The sequence below is a fragment of the Leptinotarsa decemlineata genome, unplaced genomic scaffold (assembly GCF_025532065.1).
Source record: "Leptinotarsa decemlineata unplaced genomic scaffold, Ldec_3_MD MMD2_tig00026314_RagTag_RagTag, whole genome shotgun sequence".
NCBI classification, from domain to species: domain Eukaryota; kingdom Metazoa; phylum Arthropoda; class Insecta; order Coleoptera; family Chrysomelidae; genus Leptinotarsa; species Leptinotarsa decemlineata.
Genome location: NW_027412684.1, coordinates 11,910,384 through 11,929,334, shown reverse-complemented (window position 1 = coordinate 11,929,334; position 18,951 = coordinate 11,910,384). Strand labels below are relative to the sequence as shown.

General features: G+C 35.1%; 1 protein-coding gene across 1 annotated transcript in view; it reads left to right on the top strand.

Annotated features, from left to right (window-relative positions):
• Positions 1–18,951, top strand: part of LOC111502825 (protein O-mannosyl-transferase Tmtc2) — a 653,196-nt gene that overhangs the window by 75,493 nt on the left and 558,752 nt on the right. Inside the window, exon 2 of the mRNA XM_074181669.1 lies at positions 795–1,569. Within this exon, the coding sequence (XP_074037770.1) occupies positions 795–1,569 (775 nt within the window). The remainder of the gene's footprint in view (positions 1–794; positions 1,570–18,951) is intronic.

Here is an 18,951-nt window from a genome sequence, read left to right as displayed (position 1 = left end):
GTGTAGGTATATAAATTACTTCATTTCAATTTTCATTACAATTACCTATAGTGTTCGTTTTGGATGTTATTATTGCTATAATTTTTGTTTCTGCTTATTAAAACACATATAATATATTTTTGATGTAGATATGTTTTAGATAACCATGAAAGGTTTTCAGCAATAAAAAAAATGAATAGGTACCTAAAAATGAAAAAAAATCTCGAAAAACTCTACGGTACATAGGGAGACGTGAAAGTTGGTTTTGGGTTTTTATTCAACTCAGTCAAACAATTTCCAGGCCCGTAATTCAAAAGGGAATAATTCACAAGATCATAATCAAATATTACCCAAACACCACGAAATATATAACTCAATTTGATTTCTCAATAAGAGAAAATACAACAAAAATTACAACACAAAATACAGGTCAGTATTTAAAAATTCAAAGATGGGGGTGGCCCAATTCAGATGATACCCTTTATAAAAAATTCATGGTCATATTCTGATAGCCCGTATCAAGTGCCAATAGCAAAATGTGGACAGATTTTCAACATGTTTGCGAATAGAGAAGATATAGGCAAAAATATAATTTCGAATTTTTTGGTTTTTCCTGTATATCTCCAGAACTAAAAGAGCTATATTCGATTTTTCCACATCATTAAATAGGTCTCTGAAATACGAAACTTTGCTATAATTTATCGGCCCTCTACCTCTTATAGTTTACGAGATCTCCGTGTACAGAAACGAATTTGAATAGCCCTGTATAAAATTTCAAGATCATCATATTACTGACTTTTCCATATTTGTTCCAGGCGTGCAATCTTGAGTAACCCCGACCTGCTTCCCAAAACCCCATGGACTCGAATGTTGGAAAACGACTTCTGGGGTACTCCTTTGAGCAACAGTGGATCCCATGGATCGTACCGCCCGTTATGTGTCCTGACTTTCCGCCTGAACTATCTACTGGGCGGTTTCCAACCGTGGGGCTACCACCTGGTGAACGTGCTACTCCACTGCACAGCTACAGCTCTACTCATACGACTAGCAAAACTGATCCTACCGAAGGCAAAATCGAAAGTTGGAGCTACTATTACCGGGCTAGTTTTCGCCACTCACCCTATACACACCGAGACAGTGGCTGGAGTGGTGGGTAGGGCAGATTTGGCAGCTTGCAACTTCTATTTTCTGTCACTGTTAGCTTATATCGCGCATGTCAAATATAGAGACGTGTTGTGCTGCCCAGTTTATCGTAAAAAACACGTAGCTCCAAGAGCTGACACGAAGCGGTATCACAGGTTCGTGTATGCACTGCAGAAAAACGTGACTAGCTGTAACTGGCCCAAAAGGCACTTGAGAGACTTTGAACATTCGGATAGAAACGTTTCTATAACTAGTGTTTTAGTGAAGACTTCGGAAAAGGGACAAGAGACATGTGTGTGTTGTTGGAAGAACAACATGAAGCTGTGGATATATTTTGCTTTGTGTTTATTACTTGCTGTCGCTGCAATGTTGAGCAAAGAAACTGGAATCACCGTGTTGGGGATTTGCTTCGTTTATGATTTAGTGTATTCATCTCCAGGTCAGAAGGTAAGAAGGAGTTTATTTCTCTTATATTTGATCGAGCTTTTTTGTGTTGTACATACTTTCCACTAAATACACTTTGGATAATATGATCTTAAGAACCTAAGATCTGTCCCCTAGTTTATAATAATGCAAGGTAAGGTAAGGTAAGGTAATGCAGAGAGGTAATAATAATAATAATAATAATAGCCTTCATTGTCCAACAGTTTCCCATTTACAGGACAATATCAAAGAATAACAAAACATAAAATGGTGTGTATGAGTAAATTAATAATAATATTCAGTAGATTAAACAATAATTAAAATAACATATCAAAAATTAACGAAATATTGATATAACAATGCTGTTTAATTTTTCATCACCGAGATGAGTTCCTTGATGGAACACGAATGAATGTCAATTCGATTGCTAATTTTATTGAATTCACTACACATTATATAAAGTGGAGATTTCAATTGCATATTTGTTCTTTGTTCTTATTCTTGGAAGTCTGAAAGTTGCATGATTTCGAGAAAAATATGAAGGAACATTGATATTAATCAGGCTGAGCAGACTGGGAGAGTCAATAAGGCCATTCAAGATTTTATACAAAAATATAACAAATGCACAATTTCTTCTGCACTCTAAGCTGTCAATATTGACCCTCATGCATAATTCCTCATTGTTTGTTCCCCTTTCAGGATGTGTACCATCTATTTTGAAGCTGAGAAATTTCAAAAATCTTTTTTGAACGCCTCCAATGGCTGCTTTATGACACTCGTAAAAAGGGGACCAGACAATACTAGCATATTCAAGTTTTGATCGTACATTAGAAAAATACAGTAGTTTCAATGCTTTGATGTTGGTGAAATTTCTACAATTTCTCATTATGAAACCGTATGTCTTCAGTGCTTGAGAGACTTTTAAGGTTATGTTTTCTATGAAATTCAACTCTTTGTCAAAAATAACACGTAAAATCCTTGATTTTGGTACATCGTTCCAGTTGAGAATTCTCAACCTTGTAACAATAGTGTATTGATGTAATTTTGCTAGTATAACTCAGAACTTTGCATTTTCTAACGTTAAGACATAACTTGTTAATATTGCACCAATTTTGAATATAATCCATTTGTTTCTGCAGATTTAAGCAGTCATTCGTATCATTCACAATAGAAAAAATCTTCAAATCATCAGCAAAGTACAACCTTTCACATATTAAATTGTTACATAGATCATTCACAAATATTAAAAATAGAAGTGGTCCCAAATTTGATCCTTGAGGAACGCCAGATGATGCTAGGTAAATGTCGGAATTGAAACATACTGTTTTCTGTTTGATAAATAAGATTCTATAAAATCTCTTGCATTTTCACTAAAGCCAATTGCACTCAATTTATTTAATAGAATGGTGTGATCCACTCTGTCGAATGCTTTTGCAAAATCTGTATAGATGACATCTACTTGACTATGGTCATCTAGCGCCTCTGCGATATATTGGGTGATAAATATCAGATTTGACACTGTTGAGCGATTATTGACAAATCCATGCTGATTTTGAGATATCATATTTCGGATACAGGAATATATACGATTATACAAAATGATTTCAAAAACTTTTGCAAAGTTACAGAGCAATGAAATACCTCTATAGTTTTCGATTTTATCTTTATCGCCATTCTTGAATATCGGGCAAACTCTAGCCTCTTTCCACCTTTCAGGAAATGTTCTCGTTTTTAAACATAAATTAAAGATCTTAGTTAAAACAACAGTGAGACAACCAGAACAGTCCCTGATGAAGAAAGAAGGTATGTTATCTGGACCAGATGTCCTTCATTTTCTTCAGAGCACTTACATCCTCACCTTCTTCAATTGGATAGAAATTAATACAAACGTGATTCTGGTCATTATATTTGGCAATTGTATTCCGTTCTGGAGGTGAGGTAAAGTAGAAAGTATATTATAGGTTTTGGTAATTTTTGGGTTGGCAGGAATGCATAAACAAATATTGACATTCCATTTCCATAATCTTGACAGCAGCAATCACTCGTATGAAATAAATAACTTCATTTCTATATATTTTCAATTTCAACAATTCACTTTACTGGAGTGTTATAGCCAATTTCTCTTCTGGAGATATCGATCCATATTTTTTTTTTTTTAACAATGAAGGCGCTAACAATTTCATTAAATGTTCAAAACATATTTTGTTCATTCTTGTGTACAAAAATTGATCATCATTTTTCATTCTTTTAAATAACTGAAATTGCCCCTGAGTCTTTCTGCTTCTCAGAGTGGGTCTGACATTAAACCTCCTCCATTTTCGATTCTTTCTCTTGAGTAAAAGATAGACACTTACTATTGACACGATCGCGGCAATTTTTGTATTTATATCCTTCAAAAGAAAAATCAAAATTAACTTTATCTGGTGACATTACTTCTACACCATTCGGATATATCCATCAAAGTTCGTAGTATGGCGCTTTCAGATTGGTCGGAAGTAAGAACGCAACGCAGAAAGTTGAAATCAGCCAACTTTTTACCTTGCGTTACCGACGTTACCTTACCTTACTTTTTATTTAGAACGCAAGTGTGTTTTCTCAATACTCCAACTTTCTTACCTTACCATACCTCATTACCTTGCGTTTTTATAAACTAGGGGTGTCAGTGCTCATGGCAGTTCAACTCATAGTTCTTCGCGGAATATATGCTTTTGTGGAATTTACGTATAATACGCCATAAGTCTTGTACAACATTACCCAAACGGGCTATCCAAAAAGTAAAACATGTTGACCGAAAGATTTGATTTATTGGGTTCGTTAGATGAAATATGCATAAAAACCATGGCGTTTGAACCGACTCGCTTCCGTTTTGTCAAAAACTCTCGACGCGAGAACTGGGATTGACCCAACTTTGTACACATGTGATAGATTGAGCAAAAAAAAAACTAATCAATATAGTTTATTGTATGATTTTCACTATATTCACTATATTTCACTTCATAGTGAAAATCATACAATAAACTATATTGATTAGTTTTTTTTAATTTGGATTTTCATCAAGTATCGGTCAGTTCTATTCAATGATTGTGCAAGATTTGAAATCTATTGCGTGTTTTGTATAGGTCTTTAAGTCATGTACCATTATGTAATAAACATCTTCAGCCATTTTTTTACAAAATGTAAAAACATTGGAAATTGTAGTGGCAGCATCTCTGTGAATGAATTGCTAAAATTCATCGGATATATTTATTATTTCTTTATCAAAAGTGCCGTAGATTGAGGGATTTTTACAAAATTTTACATAGGGAAGGGGTCCAGATAAAATCGATACGAATGACGTGTCGAAATAATTTTCATTTCAAATACTGCCAACATTGCTGAAACGAGAAAAACATGCTGGCATATAACTATAATGTATAATGTATAAATTCAGATTGGGTACAGTGCAATTATATAGTACAATATTTGTGAACAATAAATTTCCATTTCGAGTGGGGCGACATTACCTAAGCATGTGATATGCTTGTGCTGCTTTGTCAACCCACCTCGAAGTGGACTACACTACACACAGGTAAGTGATCTTACTGATACTGTTAATATATACAAGGAAAAGTAATGGACCTAATACTGTTCCCTGAGGAACTCCTATTGTGACTTCTCTAGAGCTGCTCAAATGGTTGTCAATTTTTACTTTTTGCATTCTGTGTGAGAGATAGTCTTTTATTAAAAGTAACGTTGGACCACAAATCCCGTAGTTATATAATTTGTCTAAGAGCTTGGCATGAGATACAGTGTCGAAGGCCTTGGCTTATTCACCCCACACAATACCTTTTTTATGATGAATTTTGCGGGTTTTGAATATAAATCAGCCAAAATATTGGCCAGATATGAGTAATCTTGAATGCAATTCATTCGAATATACTAAAAATATCACAATTGTGCTCTGTTAACGGAATGTTTCAAGTAAGAAACACTGAATAAATTATTTCAGTAACCAGTGCAAAGGATTTCGTCGTTCAAAATGAGACAAGAAAACTCTCTTCATAATGTCCGTAATAATTACCTTGATCTGATGAATACAAGTATATTTAGAGACTCATCTAAGCAGTCCTGATATCTTCAAAGGGAAACGTTACTTTACACAAATTAACTGCTAACTTGGCAATCTTGGCATGTTGAGCAAAATTTTATGATAACGGTTCAGTTCTCTGAATTAAGAAAAGTATCTTTGTAATTTTCCTCTGTTTAGTTACTGAATGGCTGATACTCTTTCATCAAAATTGTAAGACAAAAGGTATTTCTTTGATGACGAATTCAGAATAACGTCTCACTTATCATAATAGTGGAAATAATGAACTCCGTTTCGGAACGTTACTTCTGAAATTGAAAGATGTTTGTTCTCTGAGGAAGGATGATTCAGAATGGAGCTGATGAACCTGCATATATTGTTTTAGGACAAAGATGCATACTGTTTTGAAATATATCGTAAAGCGGGATCTCTTTTGGAATTAAACTGTTTATAAGCTCAAGGTTCGTTCACGAAAAAACAACCGAATCAACTGTGTATTCAATATATATATCTATCTATAGATATGTATTGAATTGTTATCAAATGGATGATACATCAGGAATACAAACATTTTGGACATCATCATGACAACTTCTGCACCATCAATACAAAATAAATGTCATTGTCGCTTATTTCGTAGGTATTTGAGACAGTACACGTATTTTCAGGGTATATTTCATATTGTTTTCTGCATTTTCTGAATCTCTTCAAAAAGTTTATTCTCAGGAGGCTCAAAGTGCAGCGCATAATGCGTTGAAGTCGACCTACCATTACACTTTTCCTCATTACTGAAACTCCATTGATTTTAGGTCTAGTTCACTTATTAAAGAAAATCACATTCAACTTTTCTCGGACTTTTTCGCAAAAATTCGCTGAAGCCTCATTTAACTGAAAGCATATTTCATTATAGATGTGACTGCGATTCTGAAAGTAATCGATCAACCTAGGAAAGTTTTTTATGAGGAATCGAAAGAACTTTCTATTCAACTTTCGTTCTGATGTGATGATTATCCACAATACCACCTCATATATGAGGAATTACATTCATGTTGATTTTCAACTCGGAGTTTTCAGCATATGAGTAAATCAACAGAAGACAAAAAGTTTGTATTGAATATCAAGCAGAAATTTTTCACTTTGACATAGCTGAAACTAATAAACGAGTCCCACAAGGAAGTGTGCTCGGTCCTTTGTTGTTCATCATTGATTTTGATGATTTTCCTGGAATTTTTTTAAATACCAACACCAGATTTCCAGTCATGCCGATGATTTAATTCTCGTTTCACCTCATAACTGAAACATGAATTTGAAAAGTAATATATTGAATGTTGTGTCTGCATCCTCAACATATTTTATTCAAAATAAATTTTCTTGAATAGAGCCAGAATTAATTGTGTAGTTTTCAGAATAGTTGATAACTCCAACTACAGAGTTTGTGAAGATGAACCCTGAGAAGTTATATTTTTCATAATGAACAAAAGTGTTAAGGGTCTATCTAGATAACAAATTGAATGTCGATGAGCACATTGATCATCTTTCAGAAAAACTTGCTAGAAAATGTTGATTTTTGGGACTTCAAATAACAAAAACGTTTCTTTCGAAGGTGCTCCAGTTGGTGAACATGATGGTCCTCAAAAGTTTGTCATTCTTCGAACAGCTAACAGACTAACAGTTTAGTGGTTTCCAACAGACAAATCTGTTTTAGCGCAATTTTTTTTTCGGACGCGTTCTATATCATTGTTAAGCTACATTTTAAAAACAGGGTTAGTCAGTGGATATCGAAGGTGATTGTTGGAAAAACGTTTTGATGGTTACTTGTAGACGCAGGAATATTCTGCTGACTTTTTGGTAGGAGTTATGATGAGCACGTGAAGAAAGGTGATATCTTTGAAAAGGTTCAAGATATCGTGGGTTGATTGATCTGGAAATGCACACATCGCATCGACAAAATATTTCGTATCGATTTTAGATGGAATCAAGAATTTGTACAGGCAGTTGAAGATTCCAATATACTGAATGGACTTCACAGTCTTCAGTATCATAGAAAACATTGGACATAGATTATTCCATGAAAATAATTTGACTCTCTCAGCTTCCTTGTTTTCATCGAATTTGATTCTCAGGAATTCAACACAATATATCAGGAGTAGGTTAAGAATCACACGTTGGAAGGTGATACCTCGTTAGTCCTTACCTCGCACAAGTTTTGACTTCTGAGGGCTATCGTTCATAGGGGTGCGGTAGCTGGTTGAAGGAAAAAACATATTTGAAACCACACATTATCAGTTTGAAAATATGATGTGGTGTTTCACACATCTCATTCTATGTTGAAACAATTTTTATGAATTGAAAGAGTTCGCTATAAAAATATTGAAGCTGGTGATAACATACTCTATTCCACTCTAGGACTTTCATTTTTAACGAATGTTACAGTGAATGGGGCTATATTCATAATGAAAATCCACCCCAGTGCGTCCAATTCTATTCGACGAAACCAGTTCATAGTGAACTCGGAATCCGTATTGATTTTCAATTTGGGTATTTCAAATAATAGATATAATATATTTGGGCAAGACCTTCGCAATAATTGATGTGAAGCTTTTTCATCTACATGGATTTCATATCCAAATGATATCGGATCGATATGAATATCATACTTTCATAAAAATTAATGAGAGCATGTACGAGTAGTATGACTGCTGTGAAAATTAGATGGTTTTCTTCAATGTTCTTTTCATTTCCGATTATTTCACACAGTGTAAAATATTTGTTTATATCGAAACTAACTGTCATTTCAATCAATATATTCATCAATGTTTTCAATTCATCACAACTACATGATACTCAGAAAAAAAAAATATTTTCATTCACATTATTCATGTTGGAATTAGGTTAGGTAGGGTACAAAGTGATTGAGTCTATTTGACTCTCCACCGCAACCCGCAAGGGTTCATTGTGGCTCACCCTATTGACATTCGACCAAATAAACCTAGCTTCTCCACAAATCCGATTAGTTTATACGGTGATTGGTTTTTCAGGTCAGATGGTAAGAATGCGGCTCTGCCGAACTCTGAAAACCTGATTCGGTCCTCAGTGGGGCAAGCACAAAGTATGTACTCTGCTGTTCCATCATTTTCCAAACAAAGGAAACACACACTATCTTTCGACAGTCCGAGTCAAATGACAGTGACCTGTAAGAAGGCCAGTTAGACATTGTAGTTGATCCCTACTGTAGTTCAAAAACTGTTTGGTTTCAAGCTTCGAAGGGTGAATAAACGCCTTGGAATCACTCAATCCTGGAAAATTCTGTCAGAAGTTCAATAATCTTCTTGCCATCCAGGTGTTCAATTTTTGTTTGGCAAACCCTGAAGCGAAGCCAATAGGCTCTGGTCCGATGAAGCTGCTTACGCACACTCCTTTGCAAGGCAGTCAGCAGCCTCATTGCCTTCCAGGCCAGTATGGCCAGGTATCCAGACCAGAGACAATCTATTGAGTCTTCCTATCAAAGATAGTCGTTTTTGGCAATTTGCTACCAATTCAGACGTAGCTCTGTAGGATCCAAGAGCTTCAAAGGCCACTATATCTCCGAGGATATTTTCATTGACTTGTGTATGGGGTTGGATTCTTTCAATCTCTCCGCACACAATTTAATTGCGCAAATTTCCACTTGAAATACAGTCGCAGAGGTTCCTAGGCAGGTGTATATGTCTATCCTGGGTCTGCGACTGAAAACACCTGCACCAGACCCGGAAGGTGTTTTTGATCCATCTGTGAATCAGCAACTATCTACTCTTAATATTTCTCCCGAAGGATCCAGTCCTCTCTACTCGGGAACAGTACTTTATAAGGCAGTTCCTAGTTGAAAGTTGGAGGCATAAATTCAGAGGTCATTTCCAGTGCGTAAAATTTTTTCCAAGTGAGCGTTTCAGGTGAGCTCTTCATTAAGGAAAATGCCAAGATATTTCACCTCCGTTCCAAATGGAATGACCTCACCACTGAGGGAAAGTGGCGTTAGATGGTCCAATTTTCTCCTCATGTTGAAGGGGATTATCATAGTTTTGCTGGGGTTGACAGACATCTGCTTCCTCAGGCACCAACGTTGAACAACTTCCATCGTTCTTTGGAGGATATAACAAGCTACCCTTTGACCTTGCGAAGATAACAATGTCATCTGCATAAACTTGCAGATCTACTTTTCTCCTGTTGAGGACATCAAGCAGACTATCCATCAGGGCGACCACAAACGGGAAGATAGTACCTCAACTTGATTGAAGCCTCTGTTGACCCTGAACCTTATGCCTCGCCTTGAAAAGTCGTAGTTGCAGTTTCTTGTTAGATTTTCAAATTTTGCTTGTAAGTATTTATTTCATAGTAATTTCACTTCAGGATTTTTTGCCTAACAAAATAGTTATTTTCAGCTAACCTCCTCAATTTTATTGATTATTTCGGTATTTCAAATCATATCATATCATATAAGACAAAGGAAGTCCGAACTAATGGAATGTTGAGTGAAAATCTCAGAAAGAGTATGTATTGAATAAATAATATATCGAAAGAAAATTTGATCTAGAGAGATATAACAAGCAGATAGATATTCGATAGGAAATAAAGAGAATTATTAGCTTTTTTCTTCATGAATTTCTTCACGAAATGTGATGAGTCATAGAAAGCAGTAGTAGAAAGAGTCTAAAAATGTTTTTGTTTCATTTTCAAAATGGATATAACATTCATTTTAATTCAATTTTTGGTAACTCATCTGAAATCTGTAGAAAGAGGACCGGCAATAAAATAGTGAAGTTTGTCATGCCCAAATGCTCGATATATCAAAAGTGTGGAAGTAGGTTTGGCAAAACTCACTAGAATGAGAACGAAACTGACTGGAATCCTGGGTCAACACAGAATTCTGGAATATTCCAGAGATAATTTTGACCAAGTCTGTCAGATTGAGAGAGGGTAAGAGAAAGTTGGGAAATTCTTTCATTTCTGAAGAATGACAAACCGTAAATGTCAAGAATGTATGTCTCATCAATTCATCCACCGTACCAGCTCCATTTTCATCCTCGACTATTATTCAAAACATGAAATTCCTTTCGGACACACATCACATACAAAACATTACACTGTCTGTATGATATGCTAATCAATTCAATCGCATACCCCAAAACTCGTCCGAGCTCCGACATTTCACAAACCCTTCTGTAACGATATACCATATTTCCTTTAAATGACGCTCCGCAGGAAAGAATAAATTGTGTAAATCTAAACTGCCATCGCAGAGGCTCGAATTGAAAAAAGCGAACTCTCGAAGTGAAAAAGGTTCACCGGAATTCCAAGTCTATGTTCAGGCTGGTTATATTGAGTTAGGTCATCAATAAATATGATGAGACAAGAAAACCGTTTCTGTGTTACAGTTACGAAGTGATCTTTCATGTTCTTTTTTTATCTTGAGATCAAAGCCTATGTTGTATGCATGGATAATGGATGAGAGTTATACTAAGAATAGATATGACAGCTGTATGAAAGGTTTGAGGAAAAAAACTGCGAACTTGTGTTTTGAAATTGTAGACATTCACAAAAATATATCCACATTTGAACAAGGTTCCATTTCAGCAGGTAACTTCAGTTTTCAAGAAATTGATAATAATAATAATAAATCGTCTTTATTCATCTTTGGACACATACGTAAAGAGATAACAGTGATAGGTATTCAACAAAAATAAAGTGGCGAAGTGTCGCCCGTGGGTGTTTTTCAACTCAACCATGGAAATACAATTTTATTTTACAATTTTCTCAATTATCTTAGCTATAATATATATGATGAGTATAATTCTATTACATTGTAGAATAATTTTGCTATCTGAGATCTATCAAAGTAGTAAGTAATTCAGAAAGTGATTGACTGGTCATTATCCGTTCTGTAGATGCAGAGTTCGACATTTGTTAATCATATTGAGCTGATAATAGGGATTTCAACTTTTTTTGAAGTTCATCAGAGTATATATGTACTGTAATCATGCGGAAGTTGATTATAGAACTTACAGGCGTTGTACGTGAAAGATCGCTGAAAAATGAAGGTTTTATGTTTGTACATTGCCAGTAACCCCGAGTTACGAGTGTTATAATCACTCAGATTCCCTATTTCAATTAGTTTGTCATATAGATATGTTGGTGTTCCATATTTCAGTACTTTATGGGTCATATTTAATAGATGTAATTTTCTCATATCTAACAATTTCAGTTTTCCCATTTCCCGATATTTATGACTTATGTGCTCATATTTACGTATTCCGAAGGAAAGTCTAATACAAGAGTTCTGTATTTCTTGAAGTCGACTACTGTCAACACTCAGAAGAGCGGGTCCATAAATGTAGTCACAATAGGCCAGTTTCGATAATATGGGGGATTCACATACACGAATTTTCAGAGCGGAACTCATGAATTGTCTACTTGGATAAAGTTGTTTGAGTGTATTATATGAACCTCGGCAAAGTTGATTGACATGTTTTGTGAACCTCAATTCATTGTCTGACCAGAGTCCGAGATTTTTTATGGGAATTTTTCCCCATCCGCACCTTGGTTGACGTACAACATCCGTCAGATGATATCTTCAAGGGACCGCGCATTTAAAAAATATAAGCAAACTAAAACTAGCTATAAAGAACTGAGGAACTATACGACATCTGCTATTCGTCGGGAGAAAAAAGCGTATCTTCAATTTATTCTTTTGAAGAAAGATGCCAAGGCAACGTGGAGCACATTACGTAATTTAGACATCTTGCGTCAGAAGTCAAACCCTGAACTACCACCTAACCTGAAAAATCTAAATGAAATCAATCAGTTCTTTTGCAATATTATCCTCCCTGACAAAACACAATTTCAATCATCGCTTCTAGAAAAGTACCAAACTAAGAACACTGCAAATTCTTTCAGATTATCTCCCGTTGACGAACATACTGTACAGAAGTTTTTAAATAAAATCAGAAGCAACGCTGTAGGTTCGGACAGCATCTCACTTCGAATGATTCGTTTGGTGGAAACACATCTCTTGGAATACATCACCTTTATACTGAATTCGTGTATCATTTCCTCGTGTTTTCCTTCCCCTTGGAAACATGCACTTGTGATTCCTTTGGCTAAGTGTAACTTACCGACACATTACTCTGATCTTAGGCCCATTAGTATTTTACCCTCCCTATCTAAAACGCTTGAGCTGATTCTCAAAGATCAGATGATTGAATTCATCACTTCTTACAATATCATAACTAGCGTTCAGTCTGGGTTTCGTTCTCAACATAGCACGACTTCCGCACTCCTCTGCATAAAGGATGATATTTTCAAAGCAACCGATAAAAATTATGTTACATGTCTAGTTTTATTGGACTTTAGTGGAGCTTTTGATACCTTTGACCGCAGTCTTTTATGTAATAAACTTAGTCACTTTCGTTTGGATAAATGTGCCGTAGATCTTATTGAAAGCTTTCTGGAACACCGAACTCAGTGTATCAGCCTTGATCACTTAAAATCTGCAGTTCTGAACACCAAATTTGGAGTTCCACAAGGTTCCATTCTTGGACCTCTCTTATTTAACATCTATATCTCAGATTTCTACAAATGTATTAAATTTTGCAATATCCATCACTACGCTGATGACACTCAAATTTACTTATCTTTTCCGGAAGGCAACCTGGAAGCACAAGAACTGATAAATAGAGATCTCAATTCACTGTATAACGTCTCGTGCGCAAATAACTTGAAATTGAATGCTAAAAAATCATCATATATGTTATTTGGACCCAAATCTAAAAGGAGCCTTATTTCCAACCTCATCAAGATCCACATAAATGATGTTGCCTTGCCTTTCACTTCTGAATGCAAAAACTTGGGTTTGTGGATTGACTTCGATTTGAGATTTTCTAAACATATCAGTCATCTTTGTAAATCGTCTTATAACATTCTCAGACAAATTTTTCCCAACAGAGACATTCTTTCTACACAACTCAAACTTAAGCTTTGCGAAACTTTAATTTTCTCTAAATTATCTTATTGCGATTGCATATATGGACCTGCACTTACTCAATACGACTCTCTTCGCCTCCAAAGAATTCAAACTCTTGTGTGAGATTTTCCTTCGGTATACGTAAATTTGATCACATCAGTAGTAGGTTTGATGACTCCGGATGGTTAAGACTTGAAAAACTACGCACTCTACACATCCTCACAAATACACATAGATTACTATTAACAAATAAACCTGATTATTTATATAATAGACTTGTTAGTTTTTCCCAGACTAACAACTATTATACTCGAAATGGATCTGTCTTGGTCATTCCCAAACACAACTCGGCACTTTTTACTCGAAGTTTCTCCTATATTTCCGCTAAGCTGTATAATAAGTTGCCCAGTGACTTCAGACTTTACACGATAATGACATTTAAAAAACGCTTAAAACTTCTGCTTAAATCCTGATAATTGGTGCTCTGTATGTCGATTTTTGCAAAACCCTTATTTTTAATAATTTCAATCAAGCTTTTATTATTGTGTTTATTGTTGTATTGGTTGATTTATCTTCTATTCTATACTTGTTATTATTATAGTTTTTATTGTATATTTTTGTAAGGTTGATTTGGAAAACAGCTTATGCTGATAATCCGCCTGTTCATCTAATTTATTTTTGATGAATAAAGTCGACTTATTACTATTATTCTTATTATTAAAATGATGTCGATTGAGGTACTGGCTAGACTACGTTTGAGCTTCGGCGCGAAAAACAATACACTGGACTTACTCGCGTTCAACTTCAGATTATGTGCTGCAGATACATTCATCAAAGAATCCAGATCCGAATTTAAAGCAGCGGTAACATCGGGTTTCACTTCATTGAAAGATAAATACAGCTGGGTATCGTCCGCGTAATGGTGTATGCGGCAGAATTTGACGAATGAATGAAAATCTGAGATGTTCAAAGAAAATAACAGTGGACCCAATATTGGAATTCTCATCAGATTTCAACACAGATTCCAACACAATATCAAACATTTCACATGAGGAAGAGTCGAAGAAATTCGTTGCATCTGACACAGATAGAGAGACGTTTTCTTACTCGTTTCCTAATCTAGAGCAAGAAAGCGGTACATGTGCCCAGTTGGAATGAAAGGGGCTGAAAGGGGTTACCAAATTAGAATCTCCCCATTTGGACGCAATCTATAGAAGTGTCTGAAACACTGTATCCCTTTTGAACACTCGTGATTGTAGACCAACTTAGTCACACTGGAATGGGAGACACTGCAAGCTTATCGATGAAACAAGGAATACCTACGGTTCACATAGGGTTCTGTTCTGTTGCATCCGCAACTTTAGAGTGAAGCAATAAATGAAAATTATGATGAGTCAACATTGCATATGAATGGTCAATGTATGAAGAAATCATAGTATCACTGAACTGAAATTGTCTGCCCTTTCCAATGATTGCCTTCATAGGAAATATAACTACAAGGTCTTACCGTAGGGTCTAGTGTACTGAACCTCATAACTCCTTGTCGGAATTCTTTTTCCAGAAACATTAAGAAAACTCAAAGCGGTTGTTTTACACTCCTTTGAATAGGCTCCTCCAATTTTTTTTCGGCAAAATCTTTCAGGATTGGCTCACTCCAAGGCGTTTATTCACCCTTCGAAGCTTGATACCAAACAGTTGTTCGACTAACAGGCCTTCTTACAGGTCATTGTCATTTGAATCATCATATGCAGAGACTTGGACTGTCGGAAGCGTCGCCTTGTTCGGAAAATGATGAAACAGCAGAGCACATAGTTTGTGCCTGCCCCGCTGTGACCGAATAAGGTTTTTAGAGTTCGGCAGAGCCGTACTCTTACCATCTGCCCTGAAAGACCACTCAATATGCAAACTAATCGGCTTCGTTAAGAAGCATATTACAATTGGTTAGATGCCTCGTGGTATTTGACAAAAATGAAATATTTCGAACAACTGAGACCACTCTGGAGAGATTCGAAAAGAGTGGGACAATTCCACAAAGGACCTATTTCAGTTTTCCTTTTTTTATATCTGTTTTCTTCAATACAGATTCATTCAGTTGTTTCTTCTGTACAGTTTCTTGTATTTTTTGTAACGATTTTTTCATTTCTGTCTAGTTATGTTCATGTACTCTTTCATTCTATATCTGTCTATCACTATTCACACCAAATAAGGTGGGCAATTTCCATTAATTGTTTTTTTTATTTTCTTATTTTTTTTATATATCTGTCACCATTTTTTTTCAGCGAGTCTTTTATTCTGTACCTTGTTTATATATCTTTCTGTATTTTTTCTTCACTCAATCTTCTTTCTGTATCTGCTTCTGTTTCCTTTTTTTCTGTATCTTTTTTTTTTCTTTAACTATTTTCTTTTTTTCTGTTACCTATCATCACCACCATTCTATATATGTCTATCACCACGTATCCGTTGCACCCAGCAAAATTGTCACACCTCTGGAGACTGAATGTTCTGAATTGTTTCGTATTTCTAGAGAGCGAAATTTTCAGCACTAACATTTTCAATATGCATATCTCTCAGGTTCAATTGGAAACTTTTTCTTTCCTCTCAATTTTTGACTCTCAATTTTTGACTCATTCCACAGTGATATGGAGGTGATGTCTAATGTTCCAGATCATTTCCAAACATTTCATTGGAATCCAGAATATTTCGGGGTGTTCCAGAAGTTTTTAGAGTTTCAGCTTGCTTCAAAAACACGCTCTTCAGCTGGAAATAAGTTTTGTTCTGGTTCGTTTTTAATTGTTCTGCAGAACATTGTTGAGTTTCAACCAATGGGGGATGTTCCTCCTGATGAAAATCAAGTAATTATCATTTCAACCTTTTTCTTTAAAAAATCAGTTGAATACTTAAAAAAGAGAAATGAAATAATGCATTCAACATTTAAAGGGATACGTTTCTATTTCACCATTTGGCAACATCGGTTATAGCTAATAAAGGACAATGAATATGTTACCTGTATGAGACAAACAAAGATGACATATTTCAGAGGCGTGCTGTTCTGTTTACTTATGTTTCGAGTTCCGAGACATTCTGTGACATATGACATTTTGTGCACCTAAGCTATCTTCCTCTATATAAATAAATAACAAAGCAACTGTTGTTTATGTGGCTTGTGGAGGTTGTATTGAACTATAATTTATATTTTGCCCTAATTGTTGATTTATAGAGATAATTTTTCTTTTTAAAAGTAAAATATCTAGTAACGTATAAATTATTTCAACTGGATATAGGTGATGTTGCCAATATGTGAATTAGAAACAAATCCCTTTGAAAATTGAAACCCAACATTAGAAACATCAATTTGAAAACTTTGCGAAGGGAATTTGAAAAACTCGTGAATTAAGCTGAACTTTATTTTGTTTAAACTTGCATTTGCTGTAATAACGAAAATTGAGGAACATTCCCCATTATATATTCAATATTATTATTTGAAATTCAAAATTCTTCATTCAAAAAACAACTATTGATGAGTTAATAACGTCATATCCAACATATATGTTTATATTTCAAATAGTGTGCATTCCAGTTTTCGTTTCTGTACCACCGCAAAACCCGATTCAGTGTACATATATATAGTAATAACCCGAAAGTTTCTGGAAACCCATAAAAATACGAATCTGCTGTACTCAAAAACACCATTCCTTTGGCGTGTCCGCACACGAGCTGTTTATAGCCGAGTTATATTGAAGAAAAAAATCGTGTCTCCATTTCCGGGACACCCCACTTGGCATGTTAAAGGGTTATTAAATTATGTTTCTGCTGAAAACGCAACCGCCTCCTATAAAAAACACTCAAATCCTTGTTAAAACTTATGAGCATGCAATAGCTGTCAACATAAATTAGGTAAAACCCAATTTCGGAAAGAACCGCTCCAAGAAATCAAAATATCGACTGGAAAATTTCCTTCTTTTGCTTTCGAGGTTATTGTTTGAGAAACGTGAAATTGAATTTCCACTTGCGTTTTATCAAGAAATTGATTATATATTTTTAGAAATGACTTTGGGAATTGAATGAATAAATGAAACTTAAAATATGCACCTCTAAGTTTTTCAAAAGGCAGAATTTAATAAACACCTGTCAAAAAACACTACTCCTCTGCCCAGTCTCTGGGCTGATATCAAATTAGTGATCGCCTACAGATCAGTTCAGAAATAGTACTTTTCATCAGAGACAAGTTGGTTGTCTCTGTTTTCATTAATGTAGGTCGGTCTAATCAAGAAAGCACACTTTTGTGAAACTGATAGGTTTTCATTCCCAAAACGGACTGAATACTGTTCAAAAATAGATATTTCAAAAAATTAAACGAAAGTTGTTCTTCAACAACCACTCTTCTGTTTTTTTTGTTCGTTTTTTTCTATTCAACATTAGCTTTATTCATCAACGTAATCTCAACAACACCCTGTATCCTGAAAACCATGCGTTTATATGACTTTTTTACAAAAAATAAGATACTGAACACGCTCTCATATTGTTTCGATGTCTGTTATTCATCCTGTATATGGGTGAATAAAAAATTTAACTCAATATTTTTTTCTTTGGTTTATCTATATTGCCACTTCAATGCCGTCTTTGAAACAGTTGGCAATTGTAGGACAAACCAAATTCCGAAAACTTTCCAATAAACTATACATAAATCAGAGAAGTTGGAAGTTTTTCCAGGAAATTCCGCCTTTCGAGTCATACAATTGCAAACTCATAGACTCAAGACATCAATCAATCCCTAGAAGACTCAAAAGTATCTAAAGCCCCCTCAATCATACCTCAGAAGTGAATTCTTCAGTATTCTTCAAAGTATAAATTGAAATTTCATGCCACAAGCGCGATTTAATCATCTTTTGAACTTGACTTCGAAGTAAACACTTTGTTTCCAACTTTCAAGAAAGTTTGTTGAAGTTTTCAAAGATGAGCAATATGAATCGATTTTGATAATCACTCACAAATACGTTATCGTAAACTGTGTTCTGACGGATAATGGTATAATATAGAGTGAGCCAGAAATGAAACAGATGTAATAATTAGCAACCAAAATCACATATTTGCTTCATTTATGGAAGGTAATAACAAAGGTAATAATGATTATAATAGGCAAGTAAGTCGATGCCATATTTCCTTATGAAAACACCATCTAAGGGATCAACAGAAAACTCATTTATCGAATATCGAAGGATAATGAGGCTCCTCAAAGCGGCTAAGCTTTGACATCGACCGCCGATGAAGTTCGTCCTTTGTCTACCAATTCAAGGCGACTAGTCAAAACCAAAGCCCAATTACAACCCATTCTTGCTTCAACACC